This window comes from Saccostrea cucullata, unplaced genomic scaffold (genome assembly GCF_032062105.1).
Source record: "Saccostrea cucullata isolate Sc308-1 unplaced genomic scaffold, CSIRO_AGI_Scuc_v1 ctg623, whole genome shotgun sequence".
In the NCBI taxonomy this organism is placed as follows: Eukaryota; Metazoa; Mollusca; class Bivalvia; order Ostreida; family Ostreidae; genus Saccostrea; species Saccostrea cuccullata.
In genome coordinates this window covers 123,995-148,128 of record NW_026930400.1, presented here as the reverse complement: position 1 = coordinate 148,128, position 24,134 = coordinate 123,995, and the positions used below count along the sequence as shown (strand labels likewise).

Here is a 24,134-nt window from a genome sequence, read left to right as displayed (position 1 = left end):
GGCTGCCAGATTAAACATAATTATGCTCTTAATAAGTGTATTCAATGCCCAGGAGCAGAAATGAAGAATTTCAAAGAAATAATGCATTTTCACTATTTAATCTGTTTAGCCCCGCCCTAACACTAAGACCCCTGATCACGGGGTCATGAATTTCTCAATTCTGGTAGAGGACTTAGTGCTGATTACAATCATACAAACAATTTTATTGATTGATATCCAGGAGTAAGTAAGAATTTTTTTTTTTTTGAAGATGGCATTTATTTTATTGTTTTTGCACCCCCAGCCCACCAACCGTGAGGGGGGGGGGGGGGGGGTGGGAGGACATTGAAATTCAGAAATTTGTTTCCCCTCACCCATAGATGCTAATTGTCAAAATTGGTTGAGCTGTTTCAGAGAAAAAAACTGAAAATGTTCAAATGTTAATCGCGACAAAAGCAGACGGACAGAAACAGATAGCAACAGGACATTTGAATTTACTCAGAAGGATATGGAGATAATGAACAGTATTCAATCTCAAAGTCCCAAATCTCAATCTCAAAGGAGACCCTTTAATGAGGTCAAGGTATGTTTTTATTCAATTTCTCAGTTTATGGATATTTCTCCGCAGTTCAAAACATTTCCAAAGGTCAGAGAACTTTTGCTTTTGGTACTTAATGCAAGACAAGCGAGTAGGGGTATTTTTTAAAACAATGAATCCTTTCTTAAATATATAGTTTGATAAATGTAAATGATTGTCTGCAAATATGATTCATATTATAAACCCATGCATTGTCCTTAGTGTAAGCTTAGTTGATGGAAAAGCCAATTAAACGATGACTGTGAAAGTTTCATTAAAATTAATTCATTGGCACAAGAGGAGTTATGATTAAAAAATGCGCACCGCAAAGCGTAACAACAGACGGACAGACATCCAGATTACTATATATTCTCATGACTTGCAAGCAGGGGTATACAAAGTTGATAAAATTTGACAAAACATGTGACAAAACGTCATAATTGTTTGCATGCATCTTCATACATGTTATAATTATTTCTGAATTTGCGTTTGATTAGGTGCTCATAACGCATACATGACAATACCAATTCTTCCTTACGCAAAACCAAGACATGTTATGACTGCATTATGTAGTATATTTATTCTTTTTTTTATTTAAAATAACAGAATGTGCAATTAATCATTTAAAATCGACTTTGAAAATAAACATGGTATTCTTGCACTATTTCTGCTTTACATGTGCATGGATCGTCTATGAATTTGTTAAAAAAATTTCAAGATTTGCATCAGTCATTCCACTTGTCATAATTCCATACAACACAACTTTTTCACTCTTGTACACTTCCGTCGACTCAAACGAATAAGACTCTCCAGGCCCATGAATCGCTAGGGTTGAATTCGCTTTTTGTTCACATGGTTTTTTGTACACCTAAAAATGCAAGAATCAAAATAATAAATGGAATTTATATAAATATAATATTTTATTGAGTTTGTTGCTTCATCTTTGAAAATGAATGCAATTACAAAATTGTCAGCAAAAAACTCTTAATGTATAATTTCAAGTGCAAAAAATAAAGAAAAGAATAAATAAAAATTAAAATAAATAACTTAAAATGATAGAAAATACGTAAGTACATTCAGAATATGATCTAAAGAAACATATGGACACAGGTTCAGCTTAACATTTAATTAATTTTCTCCATTTTTACAAATATTTATTTAAGGTCTTTCTGATGATCGTCAAGTTTGAACGTCAGTTTCCGAGAAACAAATCAAAGTTAGAGCTCTAAACCTTTGTTACGTAAACACGTTCATGTTTTTGTTTACAAAGGTTAATATACTTGTACGTTCAAAGCTAATAATTTCAATGAAGATGTTAATTCTAAACATGATTCGACGGTTTCCAGTAATTTGCTGAATTTAATTTTATTATATGATATTTCTATATGTAAACAAAAACAAGACATGAAGCTTGTTTACATTTTGAGGAACTTAAAGTTCTGTATTTCATTTGCTAATCGACAAATGGTGTTCAAGTCATTATATGGTCCTTAGTTGGGAATAATAATTGGTTTAAAACTCTCAACTGAAACTGTGTCCATGTCCTATAAATGTTTTGAAGTTATCATTAAATTCAAAATTTAACATATCATTAGCTAATTTGGCTCCCACTGTGGGACGTGGAGACAGGCCCTTCGGTTGAGACCTTATGAATCGAGGTCCCATGTCACAATAAGTGCTGGCAGGAAAAGAACCCTGGCTGCTCAATGGCCCTCAGTGCCGAGTATAGGACAAATTTGTAGCCCAAAAAACTTTTGCCATCTATTTTTAGAAAACTGGATTGTCAAGTGACTTTTCAACATGTTGGATGGGAGAGATTGTATTCTGTGTGTATTTCGAAAACGAATTTAGATACTTTATTCTGTTTGTTTTTTATGTTTATTTCTACAGACTGTTGGATCCATCAAACTTGCACTGTCTCTAAAAATGTCCCTTTTTTGCAGCGTTCAATGTGTGGCTCTTACTGCAGTTTGGTTGTAATAACGTATAAGTTACAAGTATTTGTGTAAACCTATAGGGTTTAGCACAGACATATTGTTTGAACATTTTAAACTTAGACAATATTAGTATCATAATCATTTTTAGTTATTAGCAGTGAAAGTAAAATGATATAAAGGTTTATTAAATTAGAATGTGTATTATTAGTGACGCAAATTCGGTGACTTTATAATTGGAAAAAGGACTTTAATTTTGTAAACAATTATTATCTTGTCAAAACAAATTGGATTTTGTTGTTGTTCCAATGCACTATAATTTGGTAGATTATTTTGTAATGAAATTGATCCTAATAGACCAATCAAGCCAATCGATAGTAAGTAATAAAATTTGAACGGAAATACAATGGTATTATTAAGAGTTTTGACTAAGAGCAATAAAATTGGGAACTTTGAAGTAAATAAGTAAAAGAGCTTGAGGCTAGAACTACTGTGGAGCATAGATGGGGACTGAGCCCATAAATATTAGTAACATGTATTTACCTGCATTTGAGGGTGTGCCATGTAGGGGTTCATAGGTCAACGGACAGACCTACGGACAAAGCGTAGGTGCTTGGTGCGAAAGTGAGTTAAGGCTAAATATGGATATTTCCATGCAAATGAGCTGAAAAAAAAAAATAAGTTGTATATTTTATGTACAGAGAAAGTTCATATTGATTTTCTTATACATACTAAGTACCCACAGTTTATTAATGCAAGCGCACATTATGACGTCATTGTTCTCTCCCATTTTAGGTAATAAATCATATCAACAAAAGCACGTCGGCGCAAGGGCATGTCCAATCTAATTTAAAGTAAACAATGTATAATATTAAGGTGAATAGTATTAAAATTAATAAAATTGCTGCAAAAATCCTATAGATTTTTTCAATCGATAAAAATTTTAGGAAACTTACACTGGACTGTGAATTTTTACCCTGTTTAAACTTAAATTTGTACGGATAGTAACTAAACAATTGCAGTGCCGACATTTGTGCAGCAAAATCGTAAATCCTTGGTATATCCTGCGTCCTTTTATACCTTGCTTCTGTAAAACAAAGTAAGGTTTGCCCTTGCGCCGAAGCGATTTTGTTGATGTTTCTTATACACTGTTTAGTAGAGCTCGATGACGTCATAATATGACGTCATAATGTGTACTGGCTATTTCATGTCGTGGCTAGCAAGAATGTATAAGAAAACAAGTCTTAACAATTTCTGTTCAGTAGGTAGAGCAATGATGGAATTAAATTAGATATTTTGCATAGAAACCTCCATATGTAGCCTAAACTCACTTGCGTGATGGTGAATTAGCCAATGAAATATATTTTTATATCAGGGATCATGGATACCCACTGAGCACAAAACACCCTGTTTTGGTCAGAAAAGAGTATTCCCGGTTTTATTCTCAAATTATTACATCTCTTTGGCATTTTATTATTTTGGGAATCATTCTTTTGGACTTTTGTTTATTTATTTATTTGGAGTTCGGTCTTAAACTCTTTATATTTTGGACGGATCCTTTGAACAATTATATATAAAAAGTGTATTGGTCTTTTCTGATCATATTTAAGGAACGAATATTTCTAAAACTATACGATCACGGAAAAATTGTTAATTGGATTTATTTAATAAACTTTGAAATCGAAAAAAGAGTCGTCATTGGCTTCCATTTGTCAAAACATTTATTGACTTATTCGGTCATGTTTTTATTTATTATGTCGCCCCGAACGAAATCGGGGACGACACATTGCGATTGTACTCGTGTTTTTTCTCCAGGCTGCTTCTCGAAGATAGCTGGGAATCTTCCTGAAACTTTCCTCAAAAGACTAGTTGTAGTTTTGTTATGTGGTCATTCAGTTTCAAATCGTTGCCAAGGAAACGTGTGAAAAATAGCGAATTTTGTCCGGAAGTGCTCTCTGTTGTCCATGGAACATTCATCATGAAACTTTCTGATATTAATGATTAGTAAAGTATAAGTCACATTATCCAACGATGGGGTATACGATGAGAAACCGATGCATTTTTTGATGAAAATGGCGTGGTTGCCGGCCGGGCACCATTAGTGATCGGACAGTGACTGAGTCGTTTTTGCGAATCGGTCAGGTCATCGGTAGGAAATAATTCGTAGTTAAAATTCAGCGATGTCTCTACCGATGCCTCACATCGCTTATCATCGGCAACCCATCATTAACAAATCTTTCAAGGATCGGCCGATGTATGGCCGAGCATCGTCCAATTTCCGTTGAATCTGAGGTCATTGGGGAGTTTAGTGGTGTTCAACAGATAACGACCGATCATCGGTCGATGTTCGACCAAACATTGGCCCGTAGTCGACCGATGTACGAACGATGTTCACCAATGTATGAGCGATGTAAAGCGATGTAATATACATTGACCGATTATCCTGGAACATCGTTTTATGATTAGCAATGTATCGCTGGGCCTTTGTAAGTCCGGCCGGCAACCACGCCATTTTTCTCATAAAACGCATTGGTTGCCCATCGTATGCACATCGCTGGATAATGTGACTGATACTTTAAGGACTACTAGGCCGATGTGGACCGATGTTGGTTGCGGATTACTACCGATTACCACCGGTCTACGACTACCGGCCGGGAAATGTGACCTAGGCATAATTGTAGTTGTTCGATTCGCATTTAAACTTTTCAAATAATCGATTGTTAGTAACATGGTAACCAGGGGAAAGTGAAAATTCTTTTACTTTGATTTTTAAATCAAAGTACTGAAAGGAGTGATACGAATTGATGGTTGTCAAAGCTTAGCTAATGGGTATTGTTTTAGTGATGAAAAAAAGAAAGTCTTGTCCAGTTCGAGGCGACATACGCTATTGTTTGCAATAGCAGACTTTCTAGTTCTTTTTTAATCATTATTTTTATTTCTGAAGTACGATTAGTGTTAAATTTTTGTATGTAGAATTCTATAGACAGTACAGGTTTGACATACAATCAATGAATGTAAAAACTAGAAAATTTTAGGTCAGTGTGCACCAGCCCATGACCGTGACCAGACGTCTTATATACTCAACAAAGAAAAGAAACACATATTCAGATTAAAAATAAAAATCTAAGTTTTCAGTTTAAACCTTAATTTTAAGTGATTTTAGAGTTTGCTGTGATAAAAATCATACATGCCCTATGGTGCAAATTGAAAAGTTAAGATAATGTCATTTTTATCGCCCCCAAATTCTAGGGGCATAACAATATGTACTTTGCGACGTCTCAGCGCTATTGGGTTTCCAATGTACGGACCCGCGTGGCGCAGTGGTTAGAGCGCCTGCTGTAGAGTCGCGAAGTAAGAAGTCAATCCCTACGTCGCTGATTCGAATCGCAATGTGGCACGTGGAGACCGGTCCTTCGGATGAGGCCTATAAACCGAGGCTTCGTGTCGCAGTAGGAGCTGGCACAAAAAAGATCCCCCTACTCAATGGCCCTGAGTGTCGAGTATAGGACAAAATTAGGAGCACTGCACCGGCAAATGGTGGAGTGTCCATATGAATGAAAAATTCTCGAGAGGGACGTTTATCAATATACAATCAATCAATCCAATGCACGGATGTCGTGGACGAATACCAGTCTCTTGCAAACAATCTGTGCACTTTTATGCTGACTTCTTCAACCGGCAATTTTAGCAGCAGTTTTGCGTCTTAATCGATTGCTTATGTGGGAGGGGGTGTCTGACGGCCCTGTTTGTGTGTGGTACATGTAACCATGTAAACATGTTGATGGCCAGTTCTTGGTCTGTCATCCATGTTTTTAGCTGGTGAAGACATAAGTTTAACCGCTGCAAAGCCGATTGGTGTATACTGAATGCAGTTGCAACTCCTGTTGCGTAGCTCCTGTTATCATCATAGTTAGCCCTTGTTTCGTTTATCATCTTTGTGAAGACGTGGCATTGCATCAACATTGTTATCAAATCTTAAATATGGGTTTAATAGGAGTGTTTCTTGTTTCTCTAAATCAAAAATATCAATGAAAGTAGACCCCAGATTTACAATAAAATCATGAAAAACACTATTTTCATAAACATGATTAATCAAGGGAAATAATACAACACTTGTGTTTTAAAGCCCCATGTTGTCCTTTAAATAGATCACAGGTATCCAAAGAAAAAAAGGTATCCAAAATAAGTTTTCCTCAAGGCACTCCTCCTTGTGTTGCATTATGATCGATCCTATCCTTTTCCCTTTAACAAACGTTTTAGAAGCGCTTAAAATCTGTCTTACTGAAAAATGGCAGCTGTATTGCACAGACGGCACACTGCACAATGCTCAAATTTTCTTAACTGGGGATTCTAAATCCTCCATGGCACCTGATCCCATCTCTTATGTTTCGGGAAGTCCCTGTTTGTTTACTCCTGGTTAGTATTTTTATGTATTTTGAGCTTAAATACTTACTGTTATCGCAATATTTTATTTCAAACAGTTTTAAAGAGGCAACATTTTCAAAGGTTAATGAAAAACAGAGGAACATTAATATCTGTGCGATGTACATAACAATTGATCACACAGAACCTCTCTTTATGATTAAATGAAGTTATCTAGCATAACGAAAAAGCAGTTAGTGTAAATATTTTAAGCGTATCTTTGGAAAGTGATACAGACCAAATGATAAAATTCTGGTGATATCTAACTGATATAAACATATGGTTATATTTGCATATCCACTGCTCTCTCCCACTATGAACATGTACCCAGCAACTGCGTTCATGGAACTATAGACGCAACTGTTCCTGTAATGAGTGCAATTGCTCTATCTCACTAGTTTAGTACAAGCTCTCCTACACTTATATAACGTGTTGAGAAGTATATATATGAAATGTTTCGTCAAAGGACTAAATATAAGTTTTTAATAATATTTTTTTTGAAAAAAAAGGAATTCAGAACAATTTAAAATTGCTGTTTGATATCTTTAAAATTTTAATTTTGGTCAATGTATTTAATTGTAATATAAAACCTTTTTAAAAAATGAATAGAACTCCATATTTTTATTTTTTCTTATCATGCACACTTGTACAAAGAACTATAACTCTTCAAACTTGGGTAATAACATTCAGAAAGAGAAAATTTCTTTAACTAGTAGATCTATGTCTATTTCAAGAAAAAATAAATAGAAAAAGTACCAAAAAAAAAGAATTACAGAAAAGCATACTGGAGTAATAATCATTATAAAAGCATTCTCATTTTTACCACAGTGTAAAATTATTGATTTTTGTCAGAGGATTTCATGAACGTTGATCGATGACGTCATGACTGCATCAAAACAACAATTAAGAGAATGTGATGACGGCGCTGCTTGTATCCAGATAACTGTGTTTGAAAGGGAAAAACTTTATAAAATGTGATTTATTAGAGAAAAGGAGTATTGATCAGGGGTACTGATTTTAACAGCCGTATGGTTTACTTTACTGAAGACAGAAGCTACGTCCTTATGTAACGTTAAGTCAGGATTTTCTCTGATATTCTTGAACAACATCAAAGAATGCAAATATAAGTAATAAACAACGATTATTTAGTGAACATGGCATTATGAATAGCAATAGCTCTGCTGGCATATTTTCCATGATGCGCTAGCGCGCATCATGGAATATGCCAGCAGAACAATTGCTATTCCTAACGCCATGTTCACTAGATAACGTTGTTTATTTCTGAAATAAATTCAATTTAATATATGAGCTTGCGATTTTACTTTTATTTTATGATCTAAATCGGGTAAAGAGCTTTAGTATCTGGCTCTATGTACAATAGGCTATGTTTTTTTTTTAATAATTGCAATAATTTGATCTTGAGTAAAGAAGCAGCCGTTGTAGAAAAAAAATGTTACAATTTCAAAAGAAAAGCCTAGGAATACATCATTTACATCATAATATAAAAATTTGTATCATTTTTAGTTTTCAATATTTTACTAGCATTTATCCCTAATTTTAAACATTTGATAGTTTCAGAAGATTATTCAGATTAAATTTAAATTTAATATTTAAATACTTACATTGATTCCAAATCTATTATTAGCGGAGTACATCAAGGGCACATAATAAAAGAATGGAACACTCCAAGTTATGGATAACGCAAAATCTGTTTCCTTAAAATGATAAGTCAGTACGCCAGTCGTCCCTACTGGTAAAACTGTAATGATTGTAACATTTTATTACCTTCACTTCATAATCATCTGGTATGAGCACATTTTTTTTTAGAATATTCCTTGATATAATATACAGTTATAATAGTGCTAGGTTTTCAATTCTGGCAGTAAATTTTACTTTCATACAAAGGAATCTGACAACCTTCGAGTTGCAAATTTATATGTAGCTCGGGAAAAAATATTTTCAATGCACTATCACGATAAAACAGTACCAAATTTTATAATAAAACTTATTTACTTTTTTGTATTCTTGAAAAAAGATAGAAACTCACCAAATGAATTTCAAACACTAAGACAATTTCGAATAGAATTATGATTTTGATTTTCAGATACACTGCACAAAATTGCTAATGCACCACCTAAGATAATTAATATTTTACTTTTAACTGTATATAATGTATTTGATAAAATAATATAATAAACAATGAGGCATATTAAGGTAGGACAAAACACCCGTGGATTCTATTTTAACCCATTTCTTAAAAAGTACCAGAGAAAAGAAGAATAATATTACTATATTGGCAACAATGAATGATCCCTGTCAGAAAAATAATAGGTTTGGCATGCTTGCGTCATATTTTGTGAAAAAATCAGAGAATCCTATATATTGGTCACTTGGGGGCTTACATTTTGGAATGTTTTTATGCTACAGTAACAGTGTAATAAACATATATAGTAGAGGAATGATATTTGGACACATATATAAGGAGTCTCCATTCGTTATGTCCTACTAAGGTCATGGTCATATCAAGAGGTCAAAGGTCAACTATTGTGACGTCATCTACCGAATCTTTTAGTTTTTTTTGCCATTGAAATTTTTTTTATCGCAAAAATATCTGAAACTACCGGTTCAATTTTCTTTATTTTTCAACATTTTATTTTAGGACCCATTTGAATCATTCTGTTGATTTTTTGTAAAAATTGAATTAAACATTTTCTCTTACGAAAACTTAAACTGTCGGATAATTTCATGTAAATTTTCCATTCCGACGCTACGTATGTTCTATTTTTACTTAATATTTTACTCAAATTTTCCAGTATCAAGTTGACTTACTAACTTAAAGCAACAAAAATGTTATTTTTATTAAAAGTATTACACAAATTTGCAATAGATCAATTGATAATTCTAAAATAAGGCTCATTCTCAAGTCTAATGTCTGATTTCACAATCTTCTTACAGGGGTCTGATAAGCCTTATTTCAGACTATGTGGGCAAAAAATGTGCGATTGAATTTCTTTCAAATCATACATAAAGAGAGATTTTGTATCCAAGAACAAAATATCAAAGTTTCAGGAAAATTGAATTTGAGGAAAAATTTGGCCTATCTATTGTGTCAAACCTTATACACTGTAAATAACTACAATGTTTACTGAGGAGTGATCAGTTCATTAAAGAATTTAAATCGTTAATATTCCCTTTTTTTAAAGCATTCATTTTTTCTTCGTATTCGTTACATTCCTACTAATTCCTACTCAGAAAAAGTTACATCGTATGTGGTGTTTGACGCTAGAGGAGCTTGCTAAAGCAGACAATATGGCGTCTGCAGGGGAGTCCCTTCAGATAAATCTGTAAAAAATGAAAAAAAAAGCTTAGGAATTCTATTCATGAAAATTTGTTGTAAATATATTTTAAAAAAATAGAAATATTTACAATAGATAGCCAATTCATTAAGTTTTTAGCATATAATAAGTTGAAAAATGTAACACAAAACTGGGTCAACAGGAAGCTGAAATGTATGGACTCTAAGGCACAGGATGATAAGTAGGCAATATGAGAGTAAATAAATGTTTGTTATTTGATTTGTAACTGGGGGACTACTCCTGTTGCAACCTTACAGACCACATTAAGTGATCATGAATTTCATATCTGGGCAAAAATGGTGCGCAATGCACAGCTGGTTTTTGGATAAGAAGGTCATTTAAGAATCTTAACATGATATCAGGACATTTGTTAATCACACAGTTTTGGAAATAATGATTATCATATACACTAGTATCGATCCGGCAAACGTTCAATTCATAAATACGAATAAGCAAGTGTTTCGTTAGCATTTTTGTCTAGTTTATATCTATTTTCATAATTTTTGCCTTTTGCCTTACAATTTGTGCCTCTTAAACTCATAGAAAAAGATTCCCCAGGATTAATCCTCCTCTTCGGATTAGCTTCTTCTACACCGTATTCCAAGTCAATATCGGGTTTTACAAGAATGCCATTTGTCAGTTCATTATTGATTGTCAAGTTCAGTCGTGGCTGAAGTTTCTCAGACTTTGAAATGCCTTTCACTACACCAAACGCTGTGGCTGAAAAAAAAAATGAAATTGTTTATAATTTCAAAACTAGCAATCCTAATTCGCAATTTTCCCCAAAAAATCTGTATGTTTTTCTTTCATTTTAAGGCTGCTTAGTCCGATTCTAATCGTGAAAAATATAACGGTTTTTTCTCTTAAAAAAGAATCGTCCATAAATTTTTTCAACATTTGTCAAATTATATCTCCGAAGTCTTTTTTCTTTTAAAAGATATCAAAATTCAAATGTTGAAAAAATAATTTTTGCTAGGTCACACAAAACATAATCCTATGTTGATATCGCATGAAGTCACCTTTGAAAAATCAAATTTATCGCTAATATCTCCAGAAGAACAAACCCGAACATTATTTATATTTTTACATCAAAGTACTTATACCTGCACACGAACAATATTTTTGCCCTTCGTGACTAAACTTCCTTTAAAAAAATTCATTGAAAATATCGATTTCCCTTTATTCTTTAAATATGCATGTTAATATATGCCCTAATTTTTTAAAGAAATACTATGACTTAGCCTTCTAATAATGGAAAAAATACTCGGGTTTGAATGATCTAAACGAGGTAAATTATTGACAAGCAAGTTGATGAAACAAGAATATCAGCAGTCTCGTTTAAAGTCCATCATTTCGTAAGTTCTATGGTCGATACAATGACCTTGTCAGCAAATACAATTTATCATTAAGTAAAATGCTGTCTGACGTTGTTCATACCAATTGTTAGTCCATTTTTTATACACTGAATTGAAGACGGACTTTTCCCGTTATTTCCTGATCATGACAAGGAGCACACAGCGGGTGTGTCCGGTCGGCAGGAGATGCTAACTCCTCCGTGGCACTTGATCCCACCTCTGATGTTTCGGGGTCCATGTTTGTTCTGCTTTTATTCTGTATTGTTTTATGAACTTTAAGACTAAATACTGTTCGTTATCTCCATATCCCTCTTCAAAATTAGATATAAACGATAAATTTATTTTTTTTCAAAGGTGATTCACAGCAAATCTTAACTTCCTATCAGGAACTTCTGTTTGTCAATAAAGTTTTTGATCTATGTTTTCCTTGTAATGATTGTTGTAATAAACTATTAAATCAATCTCATAATTTATTTTTATATATTATCTAGATATAATGACGTACTTTTATTGTATATAAGTTCCAGTTTCGGACTAAGCTGCTTAAAAGTATTTATATGAAATTACCTGGACCATAAAAGAATGGACTCTTAATTATGCTCTTTGCGGTGGAAACATAGTCTACGTAGCCAGACAAATATTTATTTAAGGTAGACTCTCCACTCCTTTAAAAAAGATAATACGATATATTATATATGAATTACAAATATGCATGAGTGTTATTCTTTGTTTTGTTTTGTTTTTTTTTTTACTTTTTTGTCTATTTGAAAAAAAAATTGAATTTGGAATGGTGACTAAGATACATGTATATATTTTTTCAAAAAAAAAAAAAAAAAAAAAAAGAAAAGAAAAGAAAAACTAATTTCTTAAATCAAAGCTAAGATAGTTGTACTTTGATCGTCTGGTCGAGTAAATGGAGAAATTCGTAGCTCTATTCAGTATGAAATTTATGGAATAGACTTACTTTTTTGAAAGACAACAGTCATGATTCGACTATTCGAAAGACAATACTTGCATTTACTATCAAAGCATAAAGCATGTAGCAGCTTTTTCTAGTGTATGCATTTAAAACATCCTGCAAAAGTACAATTAAAATTGTTTTGGTATTTTCTGAGTGCCTTTTTATCATGATTTATTCACAGGGTATATTGTTTCTCTTTCCCAGTATGTTATAAAAGTGTTCAATTCTTATGAAGTTTTCATCATAACCAAAAACATTCTTGATATACAACATAATACTTTTTATCCAGCTTTCAAAACAAAGATGTCTAGAATCATATTGTAAGTCCATTATTTATAAACTGAGTTGAAGACGGATTTTTCCGTTATTTCCTGACCATGACAAGGAGCACACGGAGGGTGTGACCGGGCAGCATGGGATGCTCACTCCTCCATGGCACCTGATCCCACCTCTGATGTTTCAGAGGTCTGTGTTTGCTCTGCTTTTATTTTATATTGTTTTATGGACTTTGATTTTGAATACTGTTCGTTATCTCCATATCCTTCTTCTTCCCATTAAAACTATTTGAAAACAATATGTACGAAAGATTGCCTCTCAAAACAGTATCAAAAGCCTTTTTAAAATCGATGACCACACAGTATAATCTTTGCTTGCTATTTATTAGTGTTTGCGACAAAAGATTCAAAATCAATATATTATCTAAAGTAGAGGTACCCTTTCTGAAACATGTTTGACTCTCATCAATCAGACTGACATAATATGCATAGATTTATAATCGATCTCAAGGAAGCTCAATTATGTGATCGGGCGAAAGTTCTTGGGTTGTGTCAGGTTTCCTTTATTTTTATGAATATGTTTTCAATGCCTATAAGATGTTCTTCCAGTACTATCCCATAGTCAAAGATAAATCAATTTCTTGTATAAAGACAAGAAGAATGAAATGGTGGTATTGAAATGTTCATAAATAATTTGATCGCTTCCGAGAGATTTGTTGTATTTGAGGCGCAGGGGTAAGAAGGAAGCATACAAAATAGTCTACCTTGACTAGATCAGTGCTATATTATTAAGTCATAGTAGGTGATGTGACGTCAGTTTTATAACACAAGTTTTCGTAATTAGGTATTTACATATGTAATTTAACTCTAGAAAATGAATAGATACGTGTAAACATTAACAAAAATGAAATGTTTTTATATTGTGATGCTGTATCTGTCATTTTTGTTAAAATCTATCACCGATTACGTCATATGTGTACTTCAAGTAACTTGGGAATTGATCATGTCGTGTTAAGAGAATTTGGTTAAGACGGCATTTACAAAGATGCGTAAAATGGAGTTTAAAAGGAAATATCGTGAATATTTTGTGAAATTCATATGGAGTTCAATTAATTGAACAGGTATGCTAATTTATTTTCATCAATAATATTCTTTTTCGAAGACAGTCAGCTCTATACGTATCCTGGTCGGACTTTCGTCTGTCATTTGTGTCAAAAATAATGCAGCAGAACAACAATAAGCTGGATATTTCAAAACATAAAATTTGTACAGTTGGAATGTTTGCCTTCTGACAAACTTGGAAAGTGCTGCTACAACCCCGAGTTAAACATGGTTTTACGAAAAATCGCAGTTAATATGTATCAAATTCAAAACATAGGGTAAGGTTTCGTGCGATTTTGTGGAATAATTATTTTACTGAAAGGACAGCGGGATTCTAGCAGCACTTTTTAGGCAAAATAGATGTTTTTCAACTATATTATTTACTCATAGAAATTATTAAACTCCGGGGTATTGTTGTTCTGTTAGCTTTTTTATTAAGGAAAATTTCGCTATAAATAGAAGTCACGTGATGCCGTGGCGGTGGTGCCCGTCTGTGCGTTAGACACTCTTTTATCTGTGTACAATAGTTAATAACAGTTTACGTTTATCAGCGGTTTTGGTAATTTATCAAACTTAATTTTCTTTAAAAAGTATAAATTTCCCGAGAAATGACTTATATGCTTCCTTAACGTACCCGCGTGTCTTTTACTGCAGACAAAATGTGATCTTGCGTAATGTGAGAATCAAGTGGTTCGGTGGGTGTAACCTGACAGCAAGGGATGCTTACTTCTCCATGGCACCTGATCCCACCTCTGAAGTTTCGAAGGTCCGTGTTTCAATGGAAAATATCGATTCGAGATGTGAATTAAAGTACAGTAGGGGGACAAAAGTGTTGAGAAAAAAATGGCGAAACTAAAGTAAATAGTAGGTCCTGGCGTATTAAACGTTGTGTATTTTGTTCAGAGTTGGAATTTCGGAAATCCCCCTGAAATATAAATAGATCAGTACAAATGACATATAGCATGACGTATATTTTGTCATCTGCTATAGTTTTGTTGACGATCTAACTCGGTAACAAAATGGAGACGTAAAGTCAGGAAATCTCACAACCCCTGAAACAAGTTATTGTGGAACTTTTCTTAAACAGAGAAAAATGTCAGCTATTGTAAGAAGTGTCAATAGATCTTTGGCTTCAGTGTTTCGTATTGTACGTAAATATCAAGACACAGGATCAGTGGAGAATTTGCCAAGATTGGGTCGGCCTCGTTTTTTCGACGATCGGGACTATCGGAGGCTCCAGAGATTGTTAATAGAGATAGTAGAGCACCCATAGGAGAAATTACAGCGCAATTTAATGAAAATAGGGCAACATTTGTGTCTCAGAAGCCTGTCAAACGTAGACTTAAAGAAAATGGTTTCACTAGAGGTGTGTATAAGAAAACATTGTGATTAAAAATTTAAACCGAAAGAAACGCTTGTCATCGTGTAGGGAGAAGAGATGGTGGAGTGTACAAACTCAGTGGTCCAAAGTTTTATTCAGCATTGAATCTCAGATATGTGTCGGGGAAAAAAATCCTTTTTATGTTTGGAAAAAAGCAGGCGAAGGTTGAAGATCGAACTTAGTGCCACGACAAAATGGCGGCAAATTCAGTATCATGGTGTGGGGGTGCCTGTGCTTCGGCGATATCGGAACTTTGGGTGGGGTGGAAGGGATCTTAGATTCAAACCTCTGGTCAGTACTAGTGCGGCATTTCCCACACGGAAGTTACTTCTTTCAAGATGATAACGCCCCCGTACATCGCTCTCGTGTAACACAAGATTTTATTGCCAGAAACCATATTAAGAACATGAGCTGGCCTGCACAGTCTCCGGACTTAAATATCTTAGAAAATGTATGGCTTTATATTATAAGAAAACTCCAATCACGGATGCACAATATAAATTCCTCAGACGAACTTTTTCAAGAAACGTTTAGGATATGGCAGGACATCATTGTAAATTATGTCAGAAATCTTTATCAATCGATTCCAAGAAGAATACAACAGGTCATCAGATTAAAAGGTCATCTTACTAGATATTTAGGTAAGTTATTTGTAGTTTTGTCAATGTAAGTTAGCTGTCAAGACGGTTTTCCGCTCCAGTTGTCTCTCTTCTGTTGGAAACTTGGCGCCATTTTTTTTCAACACTTTTGTCCCCCTACTGTACATGAAATGGCCGATAATAGGTATATTTGAATGTCGAAGTCAGAGAATATTTCTTTTTTCTCTTTTATAAATCTGAATGAATTTTGTCAATAGGAAGCATCCTCTTCCTTTTGATCACAAGAGGGAAAATCCAGGTTTCTCAAATTGGAAACCTGATAGAAATGTATGGAAATCTTTTCAGTAGTTCCAATGTTTTCCAAAATGAGTGGAGTTTATCTAATCAGCTAGTTTTACTTTGTTTAGATAATTATTTTCAACATATTTTGTCTACAAGTGCTTATCGATTTCTTATTTATCTTATTTCTCCTTCCTGAGATATAGAATGTGAAGAGGTTTTTAATGACACCTTTTGAGCCCTAATTACATGACTGTCTGATAATCAATATATAATCAAATATTTTTTTTAATGTTCATTTCATTATTTTGCCTCAGTAATTTATAGCAAAATATTTATAACCTACGACTACTTGTACTATAAATCGCCTTTTTTCGCAATTGATCTATTTTTTCGTAATAACACTAGAATCTCTGCTTAGAAAATTTTCATTCTTGCGCTTAATCATATCTTATAAGTTTGCTGAATGGTTTTTTTTCTTTTCTTCCTTGTTTTTTTTAAATATATTTTTTTAAATAATACTACAGTAATTGGCTAAAAGAAATACTCACGATGCAAAGGAAATGGTAAAATATAAGAAACACAAGACAAGGCACACCGTCAAAGTCATGTTCTTCGTGTCTTAACTGCAAATGATATTGAGAAGTGCAAACTTTATAGGCAATTTCAGGTAAAGCTAAAACTTATAACTTCCAGTTATTAGATTGAAAAACTGATAAGATTTTGGTCAATCGATCTATGTGTGCTATTGCAAATCATTTTTCTGTTGCTAATTTGACACTGCACGTAAAAACTATGTCCCCCTTTTACAAGCACACATAAAAAGATAAAATAGACGCCAGTTATCTCTAAGATTTCCTGTTTATTTGTCCAAATTGTTCATTATTGCGGTTACCTCTTACTAAGCTAAATCTAATGACTTTTATATACATGTCTATATATATATATATATATATATATATATATATATATATATATATATATATATATATATATATATATATATATATATATATAAAGCACTAAAAATGACCAACGACACGAACAATAAAAATTGTCAAATTTTCGGGACGCCCTGTCCCTTCCTCAGGACAAAGAATAGAGTTAAAAAGTCATAAGAACAAAGGAAAAAGCGAAACAAAAAACAACTAGCACTACTACTAAACTACTAAACACTATATATTTACATACTTAGTTACATGTTGATTTGGAATTTTTTAAGAACACTATTAAAGAAAGAATCCGGATCGCTATGAAATACGTCCGGTCTATCGGGTATACTCGGGTGAAGTGCGATTTACATAACTGAACGAATTAATTATGCTAATTAATTACGACAGTCAGTAAATCGTACATTGTTTCATTCTCTCAAAATGGCGTAACTATACTTCATAAAGAATAATCAAAGAAAAATAATATAGAAGCGGCATTTTCACATATGAATTATGATCTATTATAAATTTTAATTTGAAATGTTTTAGGACTGATTATCGGTAAAAAATAATTAATAATTTTAAAATTAACAAAGGCGTAAGCAATACATAGTTTTGTGGGTTGTTCGAGAGTTGGTGACGCAAATCAACTGTAGAGCTTACACTAAATTAAGAGAATAATCTTGTTTGGAATCATCAGGAATCGGGTCTAGTTTACGTTCATTCTGGTGAAGTCATTCAGTTTGTTAATACCATTGGGGCGGAATGACTTCAATCTGTGCATCCAGAACTTTTCTTTGCTTTTTCTCTGAGCATCTGTCCATCTTGGGTTATGATCAATCACCACTACTGTCATGTCCTCCCATTTGTGATCCTCAAGGTTGAAATGTTCCCCAACGGGTTCATTGAGTTTTTTGGTCCTAATGGTCGAACGGTGGTTATTGACTCTCCTGCGGAGATCTCCTGTTTCACCAATATACTGTTTGGAGCAAACTTTGCAACTGATGAGATAAATGCAGTTGTCAGTATGACAGGACAAACTTCCTAGTATTTTGTAGCTGCGGCCTGTAACAGGACTGTTAAAACTGTCTGTGTCAGTGCTGTGCTTACAAAGAAGACATCTTCTGTCAGAGCAAGTTTTAAAGCCCCCGTTAGGTAATGGGTATATATAGGTAAATCTTTGTAAAAAAGAAACACGAAAACCTTTAGTTTAGCTTAAGCGCTTTCATTTCAAATCTTCAGAAGCTTTATAATACGTAACATAGCAACATAACGTCATAACGTCATAATAAGCGGAACATTACATACAAATGTGTATTGTGACGTCATAGTCAAACTTTGCGGGAAAACTGTAGAATGAAAATAATAAGTACAGTTTTTACAACAATTATGCTCAATTGTTCAGTCTAGGTTTGAACATATTTATAAAATGTTTTTCTTTCTCACGTCTCTGAATATCACTTTCACTTGAAAGTTTGTAAAAAGGAAATATAGTGAATTGTTTATTTCCACAAGTATCTTCTTTCAGACAAATACATCAGACAAGTTATACCTTTTAAAACAGGGATATCCTCAAAATCTGATAGAAAACTTAAAAGGACGCTACTTCAAACATCAAAAACCATTCCTTTTCTACTTTCAGACAAATACATCACTTTTAAGACGAGTAAGAAAGTGACTAACTGACATAAATAGGTTGCTGAAAAAATAAACAATCCAAAGAAAAAACATGAAAAAAATAAAATTTTGCCTAATTTAGGCAATGGTTGATATATTATCTCAGCATGCATCGAAGAAAATTATAAAGCATGCGAAACAAATAAATGTTAACGCAAGTCGTTCAATCAATCGAAATGGCTGCGAAGACCAGAATGTTCATATGGAAAATCTTCAAAGACTATAATGTTGATGTGATGGATCAATAAACTTAGAGGTAGGCTTAACATGGCGCATACATCGATCATACAATATACCACATATACATGATGGTTCGAATCAATGTTGCCTTACTTTTGTGAAAAAATTATATTTAATCATAATTGCATTAAACATAACTAGATTCCTTTAAAACTCTTAAGAGGGTTATTTGAGGAAGCTGAAACAGGTCCATACTAAGATTCCTAAACTGCAGAATAAATGCTAGTGTTTGTGATAAATTGTAGATGTTACTCTGCACAAGCTTTTTAAGTCTCATCTGCTCTGTAAAGGCTTTCCAAAGCCTTAATGTGCGGGAAGAACATGATCTTTTGTCTCGAGCTCGGTCTTGATTTTTGTTTGTAAACTATGTAAACATGTACTGTCAATATGGGAAAAGTGTTTCTCAGATATTGAAATAAAGCATATTGTATTTCTGATTTCACTGACTTTATTGATGACGTGACAAACACATAAACTTCATCAATGTTTTACAAAAATCACATAAGCACAAGTAAAAATATTTTTGACGCTTTGATTTATATTTTAATAAATTGTATTCCATTGTATATACTAGAAAGGACTGGTGCTTGCCTATATTGTACATGTACTTGTAAGGTAAATATTTCTTAAAACCAACAAAGTTGCACCCACAAGAGCATTAATCACAATTTTTGCAAGATAAGATAAACTGCATGCATTTTTTTAGTAAAACGTCTGATTGAAAACACGCTACTTTGGTAGTTTTACACATGATATCATACATTTATTCTAATTATATGTAATGATGTGTACTTGTCAAATATGTACATGATACTCATTGGCTGGACGTGTAAGCGGAAGCATTTCACATTTCGTATTGTTATACCGCTCTGAAGTAGAAAGGATATACTGTTTTACCTTTGTGTGTCTGTCTGTCTGTTTAGCTGTCCGTCCATGTGTCTGTCCGTAACAAATTTTCGTCGCAGTTTTCTCAGGAACTACTCATCACAGATGCTTGAAATTTTATCACAATCTTCCCTGAGGCATGTCATACCTAGGGATGCATTTTTGGTCAAATTCGATGTCAACTTCTTGTTTGTCTGTGCGTCTGTCTGTTTCATACATAACAAATTTTCATCGCCGATGGTTTAAATTTTAACACAATCTTCTCTGACGCATGCGATTCGGTAGGATACATTTTTGGTCAAATCCCATGTCAACTTCCTGTTTGTCTGTGCGTCTGTTCGTTTCATATATAAGAAATTTTTTGTCGCAGTTTTCTCAGAAAGTACTCATAGCAGATGCTTGAAATTTTAACATAAACTTCTCTGAGGCATGCCATACGGTAGGATACATCTTGGTCAAATTCGATGTCAACTTCCTGTTTGTCTGTGCATCTGTCAATTTCATACATAAAAAAACGTTGCAGTTTTCTTAGCAACTACTCATTGCAGATGCTTGAAATTTTAGTACACTCCTTGTTGAGGTATGCTATATGATGGGATTACTTTTGATATGAATCTGATGTCAATGTTATACTCTTCTGTGCATCTGTTCGTAATAAAAATTGTGTATATCAACGCGATATGAGTTGCATTTGTTTAAAATTTATTTTTCTGGCAAAAAGTGTTATTATGATTAATTTGTATGTAATATAAACCCTTTTGATCAATAAGACCAAAATAACGTTTAAAAATATTTAAGAAGAAATTTTTCTGTACAGCAGTATTAAAAGTCTCTCATTGGTGTCATTCTGTCCAACACGTCTGTAATGTACATATAAGAAGAGCAGCAGTTTTTTTAGCTTTAGTTTTAAACGTCATAATTATCAAGATACACAAATGAAGAAAACATTACACGCTGAATACAATCCTGAAACAGCAACATCAACTGATTACAATCAAAAAATTTGACCGGAAGCTGTTTATCATATGTCGGCGATGTCTCTGTTGTGATGAAGGTCACTAAACACGTTAAAGGTTAGGCGGTGGAAATTTTCCTCTTTATATATATCGAAGTTTTGTATGTTATATATATCGCATTTCCATTACATATACTGACACGCAAAAGAAACGCAACATCCTACTTTAGGGTGAAATAATTATGTAAAGTAAAAAAATTTTAAATCTTAAAATTATGGATATCTTCAAATTGGTATTTATCGGTAATTTAACGGTTGAACGATTTTCATACCATAACCGGAAGTCAAGTTTGAGTCTGCATTACAGAAATCGAAAATTGCATGTTTCACAAAACAGCCTGCAATATTATGGAGTTTTAAGGGTTTGTACTGTTCATCTTAAGTAATGCAGCAATATTTTAAAAAATAAAATCTCCTTTCGTTTCCCGTAACGATGCTAAAGCTTCTTAAAAATGGCTTAAGTGCACATTTCCATTGCTCTAGCTGTAAAGGCGATGGAGAGTTGATGATGCAAAAATACACTACATTACGTCTCAACAGGGTCTTACGTAATTCATTCATAAATGATAGTCTTTGGACCGGAAGTCCAAGGGTTACTACAATGCTTAAGTTAGAGAAAATTCGCCCCAATCATCTGAAAAAAAAACAGGCATTTAAAAATGGTAAAGAATAATTCCTTCGCTCAGATCTCGATATTGATTAACCTATTGTATCCTAGAAATTAAGCTGCTAATGTTGTTTAGGACAATCTCGCACGATGTGATTGAGTGGTTGGGAGGGGGGGGGGGGTTAAAAGTCACATGTTACTTAGTAAAGTTAAAAGGTAAACATTTAACATTTTTTATCAAATCTCTGATGTTCCGAAAAGTGAGTTTAGCCTAACTGTATTCTTTTCTAAAAACAATTAAATAAAAAATTCAAACATTTGTAGATTACTGCTTGTTACGATTCTTTTGCGTGTCCGTATATATCGAGGTTTTCTTTATATATATCGCATTTCCTTTATAAATAGAGGTTTACTTTTATATATCGCTTTTCCTTTATATTACAGGTTGGCTCTAATGGGCTTCCGTACTGTTCAGATACTTAAGATGTGGGATTATCAATTTAGTACACATAGTTATTTACCTGAGAATTTTTTAATTACTTATTTGTTTATTGTTTTCATGAATATATATAAGATAAATCATTTTATATATTTTTTTGGCTAACATCTGTTTACTTCATAAAATGCTTGGACCACTTTTACTTTGTACCGTTTGTGAAATAAAAAACGCAACAGAGGTAATGCTGCATTTTGGAAAATGTTGTTCTTAAAATTGATTGATTTTCTTTTTTTTTTTAATTAAACTAATTAACTGCATGTAATCAATCATTGGAAAAAAATCATTATTTTTTTTTAATTGACGATACAAACAATTTAATTAATTATATATACTCGATTACCATTATATCGCGGTTTTCATTGTATCGAGGTATATCGCAAAAATGTGGATACATAGCCTATATTCTTTTTGTTGATAAACAATATGACTGTTGTCTGAATGTTTAATCTTTTGATGATTAAGAAGTACGGAACATCCGTTTGAAAAAAAGATGAAATAAAACGAAATTTTCAGATTTCCAGTCCAGTTTTAATTATATTTAGACCACTAGAATTATAACGTAGTAAAAATTATAATAAAGTTCATCTTTAAAAATCTTAAGGGGAGACAGGGAACATGTCATATGACTAAAAAATATATTACATTATAATCGGTGATGATATACATGCTAAACATTGTTAAAATCAACTGTTGTGTAATTCTATTCTATTAAATTCTTAAATTGTTTTTAAAACATTTATTTTTAGTAATTATTATTAATAAAAATTTTAAAGATCTTGCCATCATTTAGAAATTGTGAAGTTGCCAAATCCACACATTTGTTTCCCTTTACCCTGCAGGCTGACGTCAGTTACGTCTTAGACGTGGTGTTTGAATTCTCAGTGCAGCGAGATCAAGTACACACACCCGTCATGATCAGTTTTATTTCATAATAAACAGGTCACAGTCAATGTATCGGTATAAATTTCGGGAGTAGATTTTTTTTATTATTATTTTCGTGTTTAGTAGAGCGATTCTCTCTATTTAGATAATTTAAAATGTTAATGATTTACTGTGACGTCACAATTGATTTCCCGCACTCGGAAAATACAAACCTTTTTATTATGCCTACGTCTAATTCAACAATGTCCTGTGCATTATTGAGGCAAGCTTCACCCTGCGATATTTATGTAGTAAAATTACGATTAAGGACTGACATTCAATAGTATATAATGGAGTCTCAACTAAATTTTGATTTGTCTCAACTATTTTTTATGCAAATATCACTGTTTAAAGCTTTGTTCATAAATGACTCGTGCATCACCTTACAAAAGCCTATGCTGAAGCACACATTTGAATTGACAAAATTTTGCTTTTCAAAGTTGAGCAAAATATAGTGAAATTGGTAAAAGTTAAATACTGAAATTCCAGATGGAGATGTTTTCATGAGAATTATTTTCCCATTTTACATCTCCGAATGCAGATAATTTACATTTCCCAATTCCCCAATGCAGGATTACCATGACTATGCAGTATAAATGCAGGCTCTGTCAGGTATTATGCATTTTAAATTCTATCAATGTCACGTCAGTCAATGCAGGCATTGGCCGACCTTACATCAGTCAGTCAATGCAGGAATTGACCTTACATCAGTCAGTCAATGCAGGCATTGGCCGACTGCGCAGTCAGTCAATGCAGGCATTGGCCGACTGCACATCAGTCATTCAGTGCAGGCATTGGCCGACTGCACAGTGAGTCAATGCAGGCATTGGCCGACCTTACATCAGTCAGTCAATGCAGGCATTGGCCGACCTTACATCAGTCAGTCAATGCAGGCATAGGCCGACTGCACATCAGTCATTCAATGCAGGCATTGTCTGACTGCGCAGTCAGTCAATGCCGGCATTGTCTGACTGCGCAGTCAGTGCGCAGTCAGTCAATGCCTGCATTGGCCGACTGCACATCAGTCAGTCAATGCCTGCATTGGCCGACTGCACATTAGTCAGTCAATGCCTGCATTGGCCGACTGCACATTAGTCAGTCAATGCATTGACTGACTGCACATCAATCAATCAATGCAG

The 24,134-nt window shown here is 33.4% G+C and overlaps 2 protein-coding genes across 2 annotated transcripts in view; one reads left to right on the top strand and one right to left on the bottom strand.

The window, feature by feature from the left end:
* Nucleotides 1-24,134, top strand: part of LOC134228452 (uncharacterized) — a 94,063-nt gene that overhangs the window by 47,040 nt on the left and 22,889 nt on the right. The window lies entirely within an intron of this gene.
* On the bottom strand, nucleotides 1,121-16,882 carry LOC134228444 (uncharacterized). The gene is made up of 5 exons (XM_062710102.1): nucleotides 16,771-16,882; nucleotides 12,191-12,288; nucleotides 10,788-10,988; nucleotides 8,535-8,671; nucleotides 1,121-1,424 (listed from the first exon to the last, which is right to left on the bottom strand). The coding sequence occupies exons 1-5, from the start codon at nucleotides 16,827-16,829 to the stop codon at nucleotides 1,248-1,250; spliced, it is 672 nt and encodes a 223-aa protein (XP_062566086.1). The 5' UTR covers nucleotides 16,830-16,882; the 3' UTR covers nucleotides 1,121-1,247.